Genomic DNA, 21,399 nt, shown 5'->3' with positions numbered 1-21,399 from the left:
AAATTCAAGCAGCTTGGCTTTGTTTGATGGCTTGTGACCATCCATCTTCCTCTTGATCACATTCCAGAGGTTTTCAATGGGGTTCAGGTCTGGAGATTGGGCTGGCCATGACAGGGTCTTGATCTGGTGGTCCTCCATCCACACCTTCATTGACCTGGCTGTGTGGCATGGAGCATTGTCATGCTGGAAAAACCAATCCTCAGAGTTGGGGAACATTGTCAGAGCAGAAGGAAGCAAGTTTTCTTCCAGGACAACCTTGTACTTAGTCAGTTGCTTTAAGAACAGGACCTGATGTCTGGTTCATTACTTGAGAAGCTGAATGTAAAAACTGTCTAAAAAATATTTTAGAGCAATCTAATCTATTCAACGAACATTTATCTGAAAACTAACTGTATGTAAAATAATGTGTAAAAAATAATGTAGTTGTATGTAAAAAATAATGTGATATCTTGTAACAATTGTAAGTCGCCCTGGATAAGGGTGTCTGCTAAGAAATAAATAATAATAATAATAATAAACTAGTATCTAAAAAGTGTGATTTTCTGTCATAAAAGATTAAGAAACCCATAGTGCAGTAATAGGCCAATTGAGAAAGGTTTGAGTGAATACTGTTGCTTACTTAAGAAATATTTAAGAAAAATTTTAGAACACTGGCAAACAGATAGACTGGCAAAATCAACAAGACCATATGTGGGTGGTTTGTTTCACTACGAATAAATAGATGTTGAAATACTAACTTTTCTTTGGAATTAGATGCTTTTGCTTTGTTTCATGTTTTTAAAATCCCATCAGTGATAACAAGTTCATCCACAATTACAAAAAAAGAAGAGAAAATAAATGGATTAAAAAATACAAAGTATGACATTTTTGTAATACGTATTAAGAAGCATTCATCCTGTGGAGCCATTACATTCTTGTTATGTTCAGCAGTTTACTGTTGTTTGTTCACCACTCAAAACTCAAGATGTTCTCTCAAGGAATGCATTTGTGGCAACATTCTCTGCCTCTTACTTAGATTTTGCAATCACCATTTTATTATTGTGTTTACACTTTACAGCATTTGCAAAAAAAAAGAATATATTTTTAAACAAAACATCATCATTTATTCAGTATCATGCATTTAATGTGAAGGATTTTGATTTGAAATGATTTATGATTGCTGTTATTTGATTGACAGTGGTTATGTTGGTCATGCTGGTCTAGAGATGAGAAAGAAAAAACATAAGGACAATACCTTTTAGTGGACCAACATAGAGGCTAAAATATACAAGCTTTCAAGACCACATTGAGAATTGGGGAATGGTAGTAAAATACATGGTAAAATATGATAATGATACATGACTATGATAAATGTATACTTTTATGAGACAACAACTAAAACCACAACAATCTCCCCATCCCCCACCTGGTTTAATTTCCCAGTTTTGCTTACAGTACCCGTAAAATGGGGGCTTAAAGCAAAGTGAAGACCTCAATGTTAGTTCCGTTGGTTTTCCTCTGTCTGTTGTTGCTGACCTGTCATTTTGGCTGCACTTACTCTGTTTATAATAACCCTCACTCTGTTTATAATAACCGTATTAGGCAGAGAAGGTCAGAAGTCTGTACTGTAAATAAAAACTCGACAGCAGATCATTGGTGATTGTCCTTGAACCTTTTTTATATATAGAATGAAAGGCGTCTGCCAGAGTCAATCCGTTTAACCTTTTAAAGCAACATTGCTGACTTTATATTACTGGTTTTCCTTTCAGATGGGCAAAAACGCAAGAAATCATTGAGGAGGAAGCTTGATTCCTTAGCCAAAGAGAAAAAAGACAAAGGTAAATATACTGTATGTGCAGCAATCCTAATTACAGTATAGATTGATCCATCTCAGCTGGCCTTATCCACAGTCAGTTTCGGCAGCACTCAAAAAGAGTATATTGTTTATTCATTATGGCAGCATCTTACAAATCATGTTTCAATCAGATCCTTGTGGATTTTATGAGCGTCTAAAGTTTATCAAAGTTAAAACATATAAGAAACTAAGTCAAGTAAACAAATGTTTCAGCTACTGCCTTCTTTAGTGCACTTGAGTAGAATTTTGATTGAGTGTTTTTGAAGTTATGTTTTAAGTTTTTTTTAACACAATTTATTGACTACAATTTAAGTGTAGTGTTTTATCAGGATATATTCACAATATAATTATCAATTGTTCTTCACAGTTCAAGTCTAGTTAAAACAGTCCAGATTTGGGTTTGGCTTGAGAAGAAAACTTGTAATCTAACATTGTGACTCATTTAAATGAGGTCCAGCAACATTATATGTATTACGTATTCCTTTAAGTTTGGTGCTTGTAGATTATGTTGCTCATAAAAGATGACGGATAGTGCAGGGTTAGAAACTCACTCATTTGTATATTATTAGGTATATTACTTAAATGCAAATAAAGTGCAATCCAACTTTCCCCTACCACAGTAAAAACAAAGAGGCTTTGTACATAAATGCATACTGCAATTTGGAACACCAACTTGAGAGAAGGTTAAAATAGAGTTGAAGATGGGAGTGCCTTGCGTTCTCTCATGCAATGCTGAATGGAGTGGGGACACCAGTGCATTCTAGTGAACTGGTATTTACATTTCAGGTGGTTATATCATTATTACCGATCTGCACCTGGAGTTCTGGTCCTCCCCCATCACAAGCAGACAATGATTCTCCTTTTGTAGGACAAAGGTTGTGCTGAGTTTGACATACTATGGCCTCCAAGCTTTGCCCTCTGGCAGCTGTGATCTGTTCCCTCACTGAGTCATCCGTTACAGTGCAGCTATGCGAGTGTTGCAGGATTCAGACATTCTCAGCTGTTTATACTGACATACCTCAGACCAGAAATATTAGAAAAAACCCTCCACTAAAATCAAAGAAATAAAGCGGCTATCAGTTCAAACGTCTTTGTCATCAAGTGCAATATTGTTATTGGACCAGATATTTAAACTTTTCCAGCCCTGGAGAGCGCAATCAATTTTGAGACGCAGGTAAACTAGAATACATAGATTCATCATTGGTACATACTGTAATGAATTGGCATTCCAGCCCATTAAATTGAGTGGAGAGGTAAGGGCTGGACTTTAACACGTAGTTGAGAGTCAAGTACATGGCTTGTGCTGATATTAGTACAGTAGTCCATCACTTATCCGACTGCCGTGGGACCAGAGTAAGTGCAGATATATAAAAAGTCGGATAATTTAATCCTGTTGTATATACCATTATACACAGCTGTAACAGTTACTATATTCACACAATTATTGTTTTGAGAGTCAGCTTTTATTAGGGAGCTCCCCTAATCCCTTGTTTAGAAAGATACTGGGTATTAATGCATGTGACAGGGTAGCCACCTGTCATGTCAGTGCGTGCATTCACTGCTGAGTGACAGGCAGGCGATCAAGACGGAGGCTGAAGTTGAGGGCAGCAGTGTGGAGTAGTGGTTAGGGCTCTCGACTCTTTACCGGAGGGTCGTGGGTTCAATCCCAGGTGGGGGACACTGCTGCTGTACCCTTGAGCAAGGTACTTTACCTAGATTGCTCCAGTAAAAACCCAACTGTATAAATGGTATTTGTATGTAAAAATAATGTGACATCTTGTAACAATTGTAAGTCACCCTGGATAAGGATTTATTTACATATCAACACATTGAACAGCTCACGTGACACTACCAGCAATGGTAGCACACGGAGTACATACAACATGTAGATCCAACCAAAGAAAACTACAATCTCTGAACTTATCTTCTCTGAAGAGCTTGATCATGGCGGATAAGTGGTTATGGCCCATATGTGACATCACTCCCAAATAATCAAACAGGTATAGGCATTCCTAACTAACTTATCACAATGATGCATTTTTGTGCAAAAAGTAAAAAGAGGTTTGACTGTGCTGAACCTGAAAAAAATACTAGCAACCCCTTAAAACTTCAGCAAGTCTCCTTAAAAGAAAAACAGAAAAATAGTCATGGAAACAAAAAAAATACACTTGCTGGGGAGTCAAACTGTGTAAAGGTATTTTAATCTCTCTCAGACCTTTCAAAACATAAATATGCTACATACCGGATTCAAAGCAAACCTGGGAGAGGACCGAAAACAACATTCTGCTCCACCTGTTCTTTTATTTTTTGTTAAGGTATCATAAGAACATAAGAAAGTTTACAAACGAGGGGAGGCCATTCGGCCCATCTTGCTCGTTTGGTTGTTAGTATCTTATTGATCCCAGACTCTCATCAAGCAGCTTCTTGAAGGGTCCCAGGGCGTCCGTTTCAACAACATTACAGGGGAGCTGGTTCCAGACTCCCACAATTCTCTGTGTAAAAAAGTGCCTCCTATTTTCTGTTCTGAACGCCCCTTTATCTAATCTATAATCTCTATTTGTGACCCCTGTTCGTTGTTTCTTTTTTCAGGTCAGAAAAGTCCCTTGAATCAATATTGTCGATGCCTTTTAGAGTGTTGAAAGCTTGAATCAGATCAGTTGAAGACTGAACAGATTCAATTATTTTAGACTGTCTGCATATGACATGCCTTTTAGCAACAATATCCTTTGTGTAGTGAGGTGACCAGAACTGAACACAATATTCTAGATGAGGTCTTACTAATGAATTGTAAAGTTTTAACATTACTTCCCTTGATTTGAATTGAACACTTTTCACTATATATCTGAGCATTTGGTTGGCCTTTTTTATAGCTTCCCCGCATTGCCTAGAAGAAGACATTTCTGAGTCAACATAAACTCCTGGAGTGGAGCTGTTTATTGGTTGTCTTAAAATTAATAACAGCATTTGCTAAAAAAAAAAAAAGTTAATAGACAATACAAACTTTGAAACAGATCTGAAATTACTACTAAATCACACATGAATCTAAATTAAAAAAAACATACTTCATTTTGTGTATTCTTTCCCTTCAAAACAGTCTTGAATGATCCGATTGGGACTAACAGCTCATTAATTTTGCAGCATTACATTTTCCACATGGGATAAATTGGCAAGCCTTGTTTTTTATACATACGAGATATCCTATTAAATAACACAAGAAAACGTGTGGTTGAAACGTTTCTTATGTCACTGTTTGATGTGATGTGTTTGTTTCTCTGCTCTTGAGTTTTATGTAAGTAGCTTGTGTTTCAAAGAGCAAAATCTTACCAAACTAAACAATAGATGATATTTTGTGCATAACTGACTAGATTTTCACCTGCATTTTTTTACATGCATTTTGTTTGTTCTTTAAAGCTGTTATAAATTAATATGAATATACTTGTGTACGATGCATATTGCAAAACAGCAATATGCATCATACATACAGTACATACATCATTACAGTACATACATCATTAATACATTTATACAATAGCTTGAATAAATGAAGTGCTGTTACTGGTTGAACAAAATCACATGACCGTGGAGTAGAGAATTGTCTCACTGCACAAGTCGAGGCTAATCACTTCTGAAAGCCTGCCTGGGTCAACATCTTTAAAAAGTTATCGCAGCCCTATTGGCAGTTAAGGACTTAAGGCTCTTAGATAATCCTTTTTAGAATTTTGTATAGTCAAACACTAACAGAAATTAAATAGCATTGTAACAATGTAACACTGAAATTGTGGTGGAGAGTGCTTGTGTTGGATCTTAAAAACGAAGAGACCCCATTTAGTCTATTGCTGTGTTTGTATGCATGCTTTCAAAGTACAACATTTTGTACTCATAAACTGAATTGCTGATTGTTGAAAACAGCAACACCTGGTAATGAAAAGTGCAGGTTTACAGTTTGAATTATGCCTGAATATGGAAGCAGTATAAAACATCTGGACTCAGCATGTTTAAAAGAAAATAAATAACATGGTCTACAGGTTTACATGGCACTGGAGTTTTTATGTATTTTTCTGTAGTTAATAATTTGCTGTAAAAATAGCTGGAATACTAGGCAGGTATTTTTAGAATGATGGTTGTTAACAACCAACCACATTGTTAACTTATACCTTGCATTCTAGCACAGCAGTACAATCAAGAGAGGCTCGAAATCTTACCAAAACTGTGAAACAGTTAGCAGGTTTCCTGCTTGGGCATTGGATTGATAAGCAGTTTAAATAGATTTAACATTAATGATTGAAGCATTAAGAATTTTTACCTTGGACTTAACAAAAAATCTTTGCTGTTGCTGTAAAACAAAAGGACTTTAATCAGCACTCGAATTGTAATGCAGGAAGAAGGTTTATATTAATCCTTTTTTGGATGTAATTCTGCTCAGTTTAAGCAGCACATTTGACCGTGATGTTTAAAGTAAATGCACTGGCATGCTTTAACTTTGCATTTTATATTAAATATTTGTACTAGTGAGAAATATTTAAAAGCAGAGAATGTATTTCAGGCGTATAAAATGCACATGAATGTGTAGCGGTCATTTGAAACTATCATGAACATACACATTGTGTACATAGTCTAAAAAGGTTTAAGGGATACTGGGCATATGGTAATTTGTAAAACCTGGAATGAAGTAACATAACAAGTGTTTGATTTTCACCCAGCAGGGCGTTTTCTATTAAACAAAAACATCTCTATTGAGCCTGTCAGTACATGGTCATACAATCATGTACAGTAATGTCTGGCAACGCTTTTGCTGCAGCAATTAATAGCATGACACCCTAGTGTTTATGAAGTATGTTGAGCTACAGTACATTTGAAGTCACACTGCATCGAAATAATGTCCCCAATTATTAACACAGAAAACCTAACAGCCACACTTAACCCCTACTACCACTGCTTAATTTGTAAGAGAGAGGTGCCGGGGTGCAATCAGGGACAATAATACCGTTCTTAAGAACCACACATTCAAAATCATAACAAGTTTATTTGAAACAGTATTGTACTAGTAATACAAGTTTACAATCACATATTCCACATTATATACAATGTAGTAGTATGCAGAGAAAAATAAATGAAAAGCAACCACATGACAAAATAAAAAAAAAAAGAAACAAAAATATGACAGTAATTTAAGAGACTTCACGTTTATTTTTTAGTCTCTGGATATATTCTCCAGCTACAGATCCGTACAGACCCCAGCATGAGCAACCGCAGAGAAACACTCCACCTCAGCTGCCTAGTACCAAAAACTAACGTGAACGTCCCTGGCGGCGGACTGTATCCTTGGCACACGCAAGAGCTGGCAGAATGGATAACACCAAACTGTGTTGAGAATTTTAAGAAAACGTTGGTGCATTATATTATGCCTGACTTAAAATGTTAAATTATCAGACAGCATGCATTTGAGAGCAAAACGTAGTATGAGATTTTTAACTTTTAACGGCAAGCCCCAGCACAAATTAAGTAAGGCCTACCACACATGAAACAGACAATGGTTAGGGTTCCAAGTGCACATCAGGTTTGTTGATTGGGTTGGTGCAGAAAGGCCCAAAACCCTTGACCTAAACTGCTAATATAAAAACTAGCTTAAATATCTTCAATGTAGCGTTGTTATTTTGTTGTGGATGGATAAGCTGTAACAGAAAGGAAATAAATGAATGTTCTCACAGATATTGCTTTACCTGTTGTTCCTCCAAGTACATGTACTGGTACATTTTCCTTATACAGTAATGGAACCATAGTCCAAAACCCTGTTTACTATAAAAGCAATTAGATTACAAATTTCTAAGTGGATCAAATTGTCTGTGATCACTTAGATTTGCCTACTGTGACAGCTGCCCTAGCTTTGTTTTGCATAACATTCTTTGTGACTGTTTACCGCTCATGTGTTTTAACAGAATTTGTGCCTCAAGCTTTTGGCATGCCGCTGTCCCAGGTGATAACCAATGACAGGACCCACAAACAAAAACAGGACTCCCAGAAAGAAGAACAGAAAGAATCCCCCGATCTGGTGACCTCCATCTTACAGTTTGGATTGAAAAGGCAAAACAAAGAACTCTCAAGCAGTAACTCATCTCTCAGCTCCACATCAGAAACGCCTAACGAGTCCACCTCGCCTAATACACCTGAGGCAGCCCCTCGGACACGCAGACGGGTAGGTGGTTAGTCATACAGTAGTTATTACATATTGTTATTTGACTGCTCCACTTACATTATGTTGCATCCATGCACTGTGGAAGGTTGTCCAGGGGGTCTTTTTGTAAAACAATGCATACTGTATATTTATTGTATGGCTTAGAAGGGGTCAGGCTTAGAAGAGGTATTACAGTGTAGTATCAGTTACTGTTCACCTCAAATTAAAACTTGGATTCAATGCCCCACACTGGTTATAGCCCAGCACGTTGAGGCTATGCTTCAGGAACATAGATGATTTATACAGAAGAAGTCCTAGTTGATGTACCTTGGTACTTGTAAATGAAGTGAGACCATTCTTCTCTTAAAACAGTTTTCTGTGCAAAATACACTAAAAAAAGGATTTTGACTGAACAACTTGCTTTCTTTTGAGTTATTTAAACATATACCCGAATAGATGTATTTCTGTATTTAGATTCAAATTTTCAGTAACTTGTAAATGCAGTGGTTCCTTTTTCAGAAAGGTAACTAAGTGTGGTAACGCATTATAGTTTATGTCAAAAAATAACAGTCACTTTTAGTTACATTTAAAAAGAAGGACAGCGGCCAATGCGTATCATGGAAATTGGAAAAATCGCTTCAACTGTCAAACCCTACATGTTACATGAACACGCTGTACCGCACACTTCCTGGGATACTTCCTTCCTTTTGTTACTGTAAGATTCTCCTCCAGACCTTACAGTTCGACAATAAAAAGCCAGAGAAGGTGCTGATTTATGTGTCTGTTGCAGTATCAAGAAATGAGAAGGACTGTCTTGTGGAAAGGTGCTGTATGATTAGGCTAGCAACCTGAACTTTCCATTACTGTCTTGATTTGTTTTATTAACTTTCACAGAGTATTGTAATGTAAAAAGAAAGTTTATGTAAACGTATCCCAGAATTCACCTGATAAATCCTCAGAAACAGGAACCCCACTTACCACTACCACTAATATTTGTTGTTTACCTTGCCCATTCACCATCTGTTCAAGTTTTACACCCAGCAACACGTGACACTGCATACATATATTCATAAAGTACTTATAATCTAACCACACAAACAACTGTAAATTTCTAAAACCAGTGATCTCAAAACCATATGTTTCCTTAATCTTAGTGCATGGAGCAATGTGAAGTAATAAATCACCAAAAGTATCTGTTTGACAGGTGTGCTTAACATTTGATTACTGGCAGGTTTAGTTACAGTTTTGCACTGACGTGGATAACTTTAGATAAGCTGAAATGTGAAAACTTATGCCCAAGACTGGTCTGTCTTTCAGAGACCTCAGCCAAGTGTTAGGATTCCTGTGGTATGGCTTGGCTTAGACTCTGCTCCTGCTGCTAGCTGCTACACTTATTTTTATTTGGAATACGCAATACCCATAAGCCCTGCAAACCATTAAATGGAATGCAAGGTGTAATGCTGGTAGTAATAATCATTTTCTTGACTGACTTCAGATGCACCTGCATTATCAGAAGCCTGCTGGTACAGCACATCTCAGTAAACTGTGTTGGATACAGGCACATTTTAAAGCTATCAAGCTTTTATTTGCACATTCCATCCATTACTACTGACAACCAAATAACTGCCTAACTATCCACACTCCCACACCTGTTGTGCTGGGTATAATTCTCTGCCAAGAATAGTGCAGTTATAGCACTGGAATAAATGAACTGTCCTGCTGTTGTTCCTATTGTTTTGTTATCAAAGCGTGCACTGCGCACTGCCTCTCTCCCTTATGTTCCTGCTGTGTCCTCCAGGGTGGAATGTCTGTGGATTCTATCACAGACCTGGATGACAATCAGTCTCGACTGCTGGAAGCCCTGCAGCTTTCCCTGCCAACAGAGGCTCAGAACAAGAAGGAGAAGCAGCGGGACAAGAAGCTTAGCCTCAACCCCATTTACAGACAGGTTCCCAGGCTAGTGGACAGCTGCTGTCAGTATCTGGAAAAATACGGTGTGTAATATTATACCACTTACTTACTTACTTACTTAACAGAACCTGAATCTGAATTCTAAAACCTTTTTTGTTTGTTTTGTTTCAGGTCTTCAGACGGTAGGAATATTCAGAGTAGGAAGTTCAAAGAAGAGAGTGAGACAGGTAACAGTATGCAGTAAGGAACGTGATGGGAGATGCTTTTTAATCAACATGACATTAATGTGGGTAACACATTAGTTATGAACAATAAATAATGCAACTCTCAAGGTGCTATAAAGGATGTTGTAAACTATGGGAACATATTTATTAAAAATTCCAACCTATTGCCATACAGTGTTAGATGATCCGTAGCGAAGACTTTAATCAGGAATAACTTTATAATATGGCATTAATCTAGCAATGTAACAAACTGTTATTCCTTGTTAATAATTAGCTAAACACTTAACTACACATTTATAGACATTTTATACTTGAATCCTTCCACTACACAGTGACCTTAATACAGCAGGCAACTCAATATAAACTCTTTATAAAGATGTACTTACATTGAAACTAAATTTCTTTGTGAATAGAATGTGTATCCGTGTTTTCCATTAGTAAAAGCTAATGAAAAAATATGGGGTAAAGAAACAGAAAGAATAATCTATAAATCATTAATATGCGTGACCGCTTCACAACTCAATTATAAGACTTTGTATACAAAGCACTTAATTTAAATGTGAAATGCGAACAAGTGTTGTATTGCCATGATACGCTGTAAAAAGCTTTCTTCTGTGCATCCAACACAGGAAAATATAATTTTAAATTAAGTATGGACTCCATCATAGGTAGAACGGTACCAAAGAATTGCTAACAAGCTTTGGAATAAAGCAAATTCAGTCGGAAGCTAAAGCTACCCTTGTGTGTTTAGCATCCCTTGAAAGGGTAAGCCATTTGAAGTACAGTACCTTTTACTTGGTACGAAGTGCACTGGCTAGATGCATTACGAGGTCCATAAACATGAAAAAAGCCAGTATAGAATCTGGGTAAACCATTGATCCGGTATTTTGACTGTTTTCATATACATAAGCCAGTACTGTGAAAACATTAGTCCAAATCTCTAGACAAGGTTTTGGACAATGAGAAAAATTCATAATGGTGTAGCAGTGTATATTATCAATGGGTTTTTTGAGGCTATTAAAATAAAATAATGCCTAGATAACAACCTATTAAAAGGTCATTACTTTTATTCACTACCCTAATGCGTTGGGCTTGTTTGAGTTCATTTTTGGGATAGCACTAGTCGTGTACAAGCATTCTCAGCTCACTGGAATTAATTGTCTGCATTTACCTAAAGAAAAACTAATATATACCAAGGGTTAACAGAACAAGCAAATTGTTTTTCAACCTTTTACAACCCCTCCTGGACTTCCCTCTGAGCTGTATATCTCAGAAATGGCTGTTTGCTGTCATCCCCTCATTAAGCTCTTACTGGTGTTTCCCCACCAGCAAGCACAGAAATGAAAGAAATGACAAAAAAGTAATTGTGTGCTTAAAGGGCAGAGAAAAAGCCACTGTGCTTTGTCACTGCCTCACACCATTTTATTTTACTGCACTCTTTTTATTTATTTGTTAGGGAAAAAACTGGAAGAAAAACCTGCAACTTGCAGGTCCCCAGTAATCCACTACTTTTAGCGTCTACTCTGTAAAAAACATTAAGCCACACAGTATATACATATACAGAGGATAGTTAGAACAGGGCTCATATTCAGTAATACAGGCATTGCTATACCTTCACCACAACTGTGGCTTCTACTGTGCTTTACCATGATTTCACATTCTACTGCTCTAATTCAGTATGCTTTTACCACACATCAACTTGCAAGGGGCCTTGACAACTCTGGTTTCTTTTTTTATAAGATAAACTGGACTGCACTCTACACCCTTTCAATCACAAAGGAAGGTGACCAAGTTTCTGAAACTTGTCAGCTTCTCTTTCTCATAGCTTTATCTCAGAATTGTGTTCCACAAACGCATAGGAAAACATCTTAAAGCCATATCATACCAGACACTTTGGATAATAATCTGAGGACAATATGGGTCTGTGCAGCTTTAGGACACTGTGTTGTTTGGTTTCTAGCTCCGAGCGGAGTTTGACAGCGGTGTGGATGTGCTGCTTGATGAGGAGCAGAGTGTTCATGACATCGCCGCCCTGCTGAAGGAATTCCTGAGAGACATTCCTGACCCTCTCCTCACCAGAGAGCTCTACACTGCCTTCATCAACACTGTCTGTGAGTACCTGGTGGCATGGGTATGGAGATACTATCCAGTTTGCATATCCATTATCCTAACTGTTGGAATACGTTACTTGTTACTCTGTGTTTTATTAAAAACTCAGATGACTGTCTTGTTACTTTTTTTTCTCCTCAGTGATGGAATTAGATGAGCAGCAAAATGCCTTGCAGCTACTCATCTACCTTCTACCTCCCTGTAACTGTGACACTCTGCACAGACTCCTGAAGTTCCTGTCCACAGTAGCCAGTCACGCTGAAGACTCCTACGACAAGGATGGCCAAGAGGTACACTTGTGTGTGCATTAACATTTGATATTGTCTGTTCTGTTCCAGCTTCTTGGTACTAGAGTTTATAAAAACAGGTTTAAAGGACTGTCCATAAGGTCTTTTAGTAGCACTTTACAGTAATAATTGAGTAACTACCATAATATCTGATATTTACATGGTAACTATTTGTGGAAAAACGGTGTACACTGCAAATGGCCTGTGCTACAGTGTCAACGTGTAATAACATCAGGTAACAAAATATTGATGTTGTTATAGAGTAGTTACCATATAAGAGTAGGAATCTCTGGTAATTATCACAATGTAATTGCCTGGCTATGTATACCTTGTAATGTAAAGTACTTATAGTCTTTTTGGTGTACTTTTTACGGCAATTGGCTCCTTTAGTTTAGTTTAGCTCTGTGAAATCAGAGATGTTAAATATTAATATATGGTATTAATCTACAGCATTAAAAGTCACATCAAGCTGCCTCTTAACTGACACTGTAGAAAAACAAGTCTTAGATTCTCAAGTTCCTACACTGTGACCTGTCTGTAGCCTTATGCCATAAGAGAACAGCACCATTTAGACAGAAATTAGCCAATCACCATGCTGTTTTAAATGCACAGAGGGTGTGGACTATCAGTAATGGGTTATCCTTATTTAATGCCAGAAAACAACACAACTTTTTTGTGTTATATATATATATATATATATATATATATATATATATATATATATATATATATATATATATATATATATATCGTAATGTATAAAAAACAGCTTAACACTACTTACAAGCCTCTGAATCATTTGTCAATAGATTTTTTATTTCCAGTTTGGCCAGATTGTAGGGAGCATTTCTCGCTAATGGTGATTTGGAGTAAAAAGCTTTGAGAATATTTTCACTATTGTCTGATGCATGTGTATGCACTTGTTAATGTGTTATGTATTTATTTTTCTATGTTGTATTTATTTGCTTTGTGCTGCTGTGATGTTTGCCTCTTGACCAGATCGTCGTTGTAAATAATCTCAATCTCCTTTTCTGGTAAAATAAAGGTTAAATAAAAATAAAAAAAATCTTGCCCAATGTAATTGTTACTTTTACCAGAAAACTATTTCTAGCAAACTGTATATAGAACAGGATTGCCTATTTTCTTTTGTTTTTGACTAACTGAGATGTTGAAGGAATTAATTCAATTACTGTTGATATTGCTATTGCTATTTCTAATAGCAATAACACTATTTTCTTGCTATTTTTAAACCTTAAAAAAAAGATTTGATGATATTTAACAATCATACAATCTCTTTAACCATAATTCAGCTGAATTTGCAAACAGAGGCACCACTCAGCTGTTTACAGTTTTGAACAAAGACATTTCCAGTAAGTTCCAATAATCACACTGTAATTACACAGGCTGAGTGTGTAACTACACGTCACCGTATAATGTTATTTTTTTTTTACTTCGGTTTGATTTAGATCACTGGGAACAAAATGACATCGCTGAATTTGGCCACAATATTTGGCCCTAACCTCCTGCACAAGCAGAAAAGCACAGACAAAGAGTTCTCAGTGCAGAGCTCGGCTCGGGCCGAGGAGAGCACGGCCATCATTGGAGTCGTTCAGAGGATGATACAGACCTACGAGGCGCTTTTCATGGTGGGTGATGGCTTTTTATTTTCTCCCCAATTTTGAATGTACAAATATGTTACCTCACTGCAGCAGTTGCCCACAATATCTGAATGTCAGTAGGCAAAGAAGACAACTATTGTTTTGATGGCTTAGTGAGGATTCTGCAGCAGACTAAGCAAGGTTCAGTCCTTCTTAGCTGGCTTAACAGTCCGTCTCCTACACGATTACACAGAGCGATTCAGTGGCATCCCTTAAGACTTGTGAGGGCAGTGATGTCATTTTGCTGAGGGACGGTGGTGGTGTCAGGGGCAGTGATGTCATTTTGCTGAGGGACGGTGGTGGTGTCAGGGGCAGTGATGTCATTTTGCTGAGGGAGGGTGGTGGTATCAGGGGCAGTGATGTCATTTTGCTGAGGGAGGCTGGTGATATTAGGGGCAGTGCTGTCATTTTGCTGAGGGAGGGTGGTGGTATTAGGGGCAGTGATGTCATTTTGCTGAGGGAGGGTGGTGGTATCAGGGGCAGTGATGTTATTTTGCAGAGTGTGATTTTGGAGTATTATATTGCAGGTAAAGGAATGCTATTGAAAGCTTCCTGAAAGCCTCTCAGCCTCCCACTCCAATTCAAGTAATAATACTCTAATAATACTTTTATTAATATTTTTTAAAGCGATCATGTTTCCCTGTATCGGATAAAGGATATTAGTCTGTGAATTTCATCAGAATGAAACTGCCTCCCAATTAGTCAATTTGGGGATTGATTTCACAACTTCTTCAACTCTGGCAGCTGGCACCTACAGCTCTGTTTGATGTTGCTTTACAAACAAAGGACCTTTCTGAAAATATTGAGTTGGCTAAAAGTGACCAACACACAGGTCGCAAGACCAATTATTGTACCTGTATTTTTTATTCCCCCAAACAGAAAAAAATATTTCTCAATTTAGAATTGTTTTCCCCTTTTAGATACTTTGCAAGGGGAGAGTGTTGTATTTTTCCTTCACACTTTGATCGATCCAAAAAATACAGTATAAATTGCCACAGTTATAGTTCTTAATATTGTGCAATATTGGAATGTTTTAAGAATGCTCAAGTAGGGCTCCCGAGTGGCGCATCCAGTAAAGGCGCTCCTCGCAGGATGTGCCCTATAGCCTGGAGATCGCTGGTTCGAATCCAGGCTATGTCACAGCTGACCGTGACCGAGAGTTCCTAGGGGGCGGCGCACAATTGGCTGAGCGCTGCCCGGGTAGGGAGGGCTTAGGTCGGCAGGGGAATCCACGGCTCACCGCGCATCAGCGACCCCTGTGGCCGATAGGGCGCCTGTGGCTCTGCAGCGGAGCCGCCAGATCTGTGTTGTCCTCCGGCACTATAGGTCTGGTAGCATTGCTGTGGATCTGCAGTGCGAAAAATGACGGCTTGGAAGGAGCACGTTTCGGAGGACGCGTGTTTCAGCCTCCGTTTCCTGAGTCGGCGGGGGGGTTGCGAGCGGTGAGCCGGGGATACAGATAATAATTGGGCATGCTAAATTGGGGTGAAAACCGGGGTAAAAATAATTGGCGACGACTAAATTAAAAAAAAAAAAAAAAAAAAAAAAGAATGCTCAAGTAGGGCCCTTGGGCAATACTGACCCTTCATCCTTCTTTGGCTTGTAGAAACACTTTTCTAAAACATTAATTTTAGAAAATATAAATAAATACTGTTTAGTTCTTTTTAGGTTTCAGAAGATGTTGCTTTATAACGCACTGCACAGCAGGACACTGGGAATTATGTTTTGACTTGAAATTCCATGCTTGCAGCCTCCCGGTGTAGCAATGTTTTAAACACTGATGTATACAATAGGATTCGAGAAAAAATAAGTTACTGTGGGAAGGCCTGCTACCAAAGGTGACTCATTATCGTCCACGATCACAATTATTTACAATGTAAAATGATTTTGCTCTATAGAAACAGAAGCTAAAGGAAATAATACATTTGATTTATCAAGAATTCATTAGCACAAGAAAGTTTGAAGCAAAAAAATAACTGAAGGAAATGGATCCCCAGTCGCTCAGTCAGTAAAGGCACTGCTGTGTGGAGCTCGCTGTTTAGAATTCTAGTCATGCCAACTTGCCGATCTGAGGTAGGGGGCCCACAGGGGGGAGTACCCACAGGGATAGCTTACAAACAAACTTTAGTGACCCCTTCTTTCAGGTGGCAGAGAAAGACAAGCATGAAATCTTGGAAATGGATGTAAAAACACATTTGATTAGGCACTTCCTTTATTTTCTTTAAAATGCAGCATGTCATGCACTGAAAATACAAATATGCGAGTATCTGTAAATTGTTTGGTTGTGTCTGCACGCAGCATTTACATGTAGCTATGCAGGTCAGCGAATGAGATTTGTATTTTGTAGCTGAGCGAGCATGTAAATGAACACAGATGGTATGTTACTGTAAACTCTTGGTTGTCATCTTCACATACATACAGCGCTTGTTAATTAAAAAAAAAAAAAAAAAAAGTGGGCTTGCATCTTCAAAAAATATTACATTTTATTTCTTGAAACCTTTTTTCATACAATGTACCGAAGTAGTCTGTTGGAAAAAAAATACTCACTTTCTCAAATCATTGCTAAACAAAATACTTCAGACTGCTGTTCTACTCTTTTTTATTTCCTTGAAACTGTAGATAAAACGAGAGGTCATTTTTTGTTGTCATTTTTTTTCTGATCTTTGTGATGCCCCATTTCTTGGACACGATGCCTGCCTGTGTGATTTGACTTTTCAACTCTGCTTTTTGTTTGTTTTTATTTTTAAATGGGCAGTGCTCTGTAGGTTACTCAGAAACAACAAATTTAAACATCTCTTTGTTATTATTGAAGAGAAAATATATACAGTTTCATTTTGAACACGGTAATTATTTGACATGATGATTTTGTATATATATGTACATTTATGCTGGTCGCACACAGAGAAATAGGAACACAGTTTATTTCAGACACCGTCTGTTTCGCTATGCGGACGGTCTGAAAGCCTGCATCGTACAGTATTAAAAAAAAAACAAACAAAAAAAAAGAATGTTGGTGTGAAAAGACCTTTAACTAAGTTAACTAAAGTAACATTTAAACAGTTCAGCAGTCAAAAGCAGTAATCTTTATATTATTGGTGTACTATTTAAAAGCTCTTGTGTATGTTGATGTAGCTAAAGCTACATTATTTGGTGACCTTTCCGTGAATTCTTGTTTTTTTATTTTTTTATTTTATTTTATTTTATTTCTTAGCAGACACCCTTAACTTATCCAGGGTGACTTACAATTGTTACAAGATATCACATTATTTTTACATACAATTACCCATTTATACACTTTTTAAATGGAGCATTTTAGGTAAAGTACCTTGCTCAAGGGTACAGCAGCAGTGTCCCCTACCTGGGATTGACCCCACGACCCTCCGGTCAAGAGTCCTAACCACTACTCCACACTGCTCCCGTGAAGTGTACTAAAAATCACTGTGCCAAAATCGTAGCCTGACGTATAACATAACACACATCATTGCTGTATAGTACTACAGATATAACCCCACAAATCCCATGTCCAAATAAACAATAATTTTAATAAAAATAGTACCCTGTACTTTTGATACTTACTTTCCTGAGGCGACTGAATATTGTTTTGGTACCAGTGTGATCTCCAGGCTTAAGTACTGCTGGCTCTTTGGTGTGAGAGAGGCAGTGAGAGAGAGAGGGGGGCTTAAAACAAAGCTTAGCTGGAGCCAGCAATGAAAATAAAAAGCTTGAACTGGAGCCAGATCTTTTCAGAAGTTATTTGTTTTCTTTGCCTTTCCTTAAAATGTATTGACAACTTTCTGGGAACTTAATAAATGTAGATTTCTTGGAAATTACCTGTTTAATTGGAGCGCCTGTGTAACCAGACCTTGCTTTTCCTACTCAACACATTGTCAACGCTTTGAGGTCAACCCCCTACTAAGTCTAGCACATCAGATTTGGTCACAGCTGTAATCATTATGGTTCCACTAAGTTTAAATCCTTTTTAAGTCCTTTTATGGGATTTCTCGCTGTTTTGAGTTTGCTGCATCAAGGAACTAAAGAAGATATCATCCAATTAAAAAGAAACATTAGGCAAAGTGGCACTAATCTGAAACAGCTGGGGCACATTCACTCATACCAGATTCCCCCATCCAATAATTCATACAGTGGGATCTGCATGTTCCTATCCCTGCGCTGCAGATTACAGCATGCCCCTGTCACATGGCAACAATGGTGAATTTTCTGAAAAACTTTGAACTGGCAGTGCTTCATTATTTGTGGCAGGGCAAAATAAAAAGCAAACATTAACATACCAGCAGGTTCTTGCATTAAATGCATTTGGGAGACAAAACCCTAAACAAGAGTGCAGCTACAAAACTAAACACAGTCAGGATTTTTTTTTTTTTTTTTTTGACAGCAATAGTTTATTTTTTGTTGGCTTCTGTCCAGTCACGCCACAACATAACATTAAAACATTACAATCTGTCCGTCGCCGTGTAATAATGAATGGGAAGCAACTGGATTCATATATTTGTGAATATATTTGTGTTTTTTATTTATTTATTTGCCTAAATTGATGATGCAGGGGGGGGGTCTTCTCAGTATGATTACATATCAAATGTGTATCATTTACTGTAACGCTAGCGAGTGTATCTGACACAAAAAATAAATACTTATCTGGGGGATGGTATGCCTATTGCTTTAAGAGTGGATCAAGGAGAAACCTGAAGGACTTTGAAGTCATAAGCTGGGCAAGTGGGAGAAGGGGAGTTTATATTGTTTATGCTGTAAACTGCAAGTGATCAACGACCTTTTATTGTGACTCTTTCAAAAACAGATGCATGCATTAGCCAATATATTTCTATATATTATTTTGCATTAGCCCACCTGTAATTATCAAACCTAAACACACCTAGTGTGGTTTCACTAAAATGTATCCTTGATTCATTTGTATATATATTTGTTCTCGATATATCTAATCTTGTAAATAGGTGAATTCCTCTCTTAAACTTTCAATGACTGTTAATATTAGTTAGAGTAAGTCAGTGCTAAACTGATCTCAAAGCTTAACAATAAGCTTCAGTAAACATTCATCTACACTGCTGCCTGCCTGCCTACTTTTTCATTTGTAGCACACATTTTCACCTAAATATTAAACTGATACATTATTCTTATTATAACTAATGCATGCTATATGTTGCCTATACCAGCATATTATTATTATTATAATTATTATTATTATTATTATTATTATTATTATTATTATTATTATTATTATTATTAAATATAGGGTAATATAGTCTGCTGTATATTGTTTTTATGGTGAACCGCTACTAGAGGGGCTGTTCGCCAGTAGTTTGAAACATAACACAGCTAGTGCATTGAAATAGTGGTCCAAGTCTAATTTGTTGGTTTTGGTTTATTCCTGTTCCTCAAATTAGAACGTGTAGCAATTTATTTAAAATGTGTTCTAATTAGTTTGTTTACCTCTATGACCTACTATATAGATTGTCTTCCATTGTAACAGGAGGCTGTGTGGTCCGGTGGTTAAAGAAAAGGGCCTGTAACCAAAAGGTCCCTGGTTCAAATCCCGGCTCACTCACTGACTCGCTGTGTGACCTTGAGTAAGTCACTTCACCTCCTTGCGCTCTGTCTTTCGGGAGAGATGTTGTTATAAGTGACTCTGCAGCTGATACATAGTTTACATGTTTGCAAGGCTTTATTCTCACGGATATGACTGCCCGAAGGTGACAGACATAAGAAATGTATGGAATAAAGTTTTCAGATGCACTTGTCATTTCAGAGGAAATATGCAGCTGTCTCTGCAAAAGCATGTCAGCAGTAAATGCTTCGGACGAGCAAGCGTACTAAGTTAGTTTTATCCTTCACAGTACTAAGTTAATCCACTTTCACAAATCTGATTTGGTACCCTGCAATCAGGATCTTGTTTAATTTGATTTAGCAGATGCTCTACCTGTGATGATTAACATCTGGTTCGCTGCAATCGAGATTAGAAGATGTACTAACTTAAGTCCAATCAAGTGGACTAAACCTGCTTAATCCACTAGTTAGACACATCAAGTGGACTAAATGTGGTATGCTGCAATTGATCCATAATGGCTGGTTAAATAAATGCTTCAATTATGCTGCAAATTCTTTCAGAAGATTTTTAACAGCAGGATGTGTTTGTATTGGTATAAAAAGCCAGCATGCAGATATAAACAAAAGCTTCAGTAGTGTTAAGGCCAGCAAGGTTGTGAGGCATGCTATTACATTAAGTAACTAATTGAGAGTAAAAACTCAAAGGTTGTTAACAGCATTCCTATGCATCTGCAAACTAGTTTATTATTATACTGTACTACCAGTTCCCCAATGTTATTGTCTCTTAAAAATAACTTTTATTTCTTCTCTACACTCCCTGTTTAATGAATTAATTTGTTTCCAGCAGTCCTGAAAAGCAATTCAAACATTGCATGATTGTCGACTGCTTTCTTTTGCGGCTTTGATATTTTGATTTGAGGCACCAACTAATTAGTTATTATACAAGCCACGAAAGCTGGTCCTGTACCGGTGGATTTTTGAACATGGATTTCCTTATTTGCTCATTTCATTTACCCCGCTAGTGCTTAACAATAAGCAGATTCATTTTCCACTTGATCTAGCCATATCTGGATATTGTTTTGAAGTTTTTTGGCTTATCATCTAAAATATATCAGTTGCATGTGAAGAACTCCTAGACCAAGTGATAATTTATATATATATATATATATATATATAACCCCATTTGTACAGAAGTGTTTCCAAAAAACTTTAAATCATGAAAAATGGATCACAGTTTGTGACCGAAACAAGAATAACAGAATAACTGCTGCATTGACTTAACCATCGCTTCGTGTTGTTCAGTTGAAAATATTAAACATGATCTGTCTTTATACTGTGTCGCCCCTTCAGCTGCTGAGCTAGTGCAGACAGTAAGCACAGTGAGACCACCCTGTCATTTTCAGCTGTACATGTTTTGGCCATACATGATCAGAACATTGTTTTCCTGCAGTGTAAACACCTCCTGATTCAGAAATCTCCTAACTAATGCAGCACATCATATCACTGTAACTTGTGCTTACCATCTTTAATATGTACAAAGTGTGCAGATTTATGCCATACTGTTGTTTTTTTTAGTCTGGACACACTGTAAAAAAGTTGGAAGGAAAAGGGTGAAAGAGATTTTTTG

The 21,399-nt window shown here is 37.3% G+C and overlaps 1 protein-coding gene across 6 annotated transcripts in view; it reads left to right on the top strand.

Moving 5' to 3' along the window:
• Nucleotides 1-21,399, top strand: part of LOC117407327 (rho GTPase-activating protein 6-like) — a 196,087-nt gene that overhangs the window by 161,774 nt on the left and 12,914 nt on the right. For all 6 annotated transcript variants that reach the window (XM_034012217.3, XM_034012216.3, XM_034012219.3 and 3 more), the window contains exons 3-9: nucleotides 1,749-1,817; nucleotides 7,771-8,027; nucleotides 9,805-10,000; nucleotides 10,089-10,144; nucleotides 12,102-12,252; nucleotides 12,392-12,540; nucleotides 14,004-14,183. In XM_034012217.3, coding sequence (XP_033868108.3) covers nucleotides 1,749-1,817; nucleotides 7,771-8,027; nucleotides 9,805-10,000; nucleotides 10,089-10,144; nucleotides 12,102-12,252; nucleotides 12,392-12,540; nucleotides 14,004-14,183 — 1,058 coding nt within the window. The remainder of the gene's footprint in view (nucleotides 1-1,748; nucleotides 1,818-7,770; nucleotides 8,028-9,804; nucleotides 10,001-10,088; nucleotides 10,145-12,101; nucleotides 12,253-12,391; nucleotides 12,541-14,003; nucleotides 14,184-21,399) is intronic.

The sequence above is a fragment of the Acipenser ruthenus genome, chromosome 8 (assembly GCF_902713425.1).
Source record: "Acipenser ruthenus chromosome 8, fAciRut3.2 maternal haplotype, whole genome shotgun sequence".
In the NCBI taxonomy this organism is placed as follows: Eukaryota; Metazoa; Chordata; class Actinopteri; order Acipenseriformes; family Acipenseridae; genus Acipenser; species Acipenser ruthenus.
The sequence above is the reverse complement of the archived record's forward strand: the minus strand, read 5'-3'. Positions and strand labels throughout refer to the sequence as shown.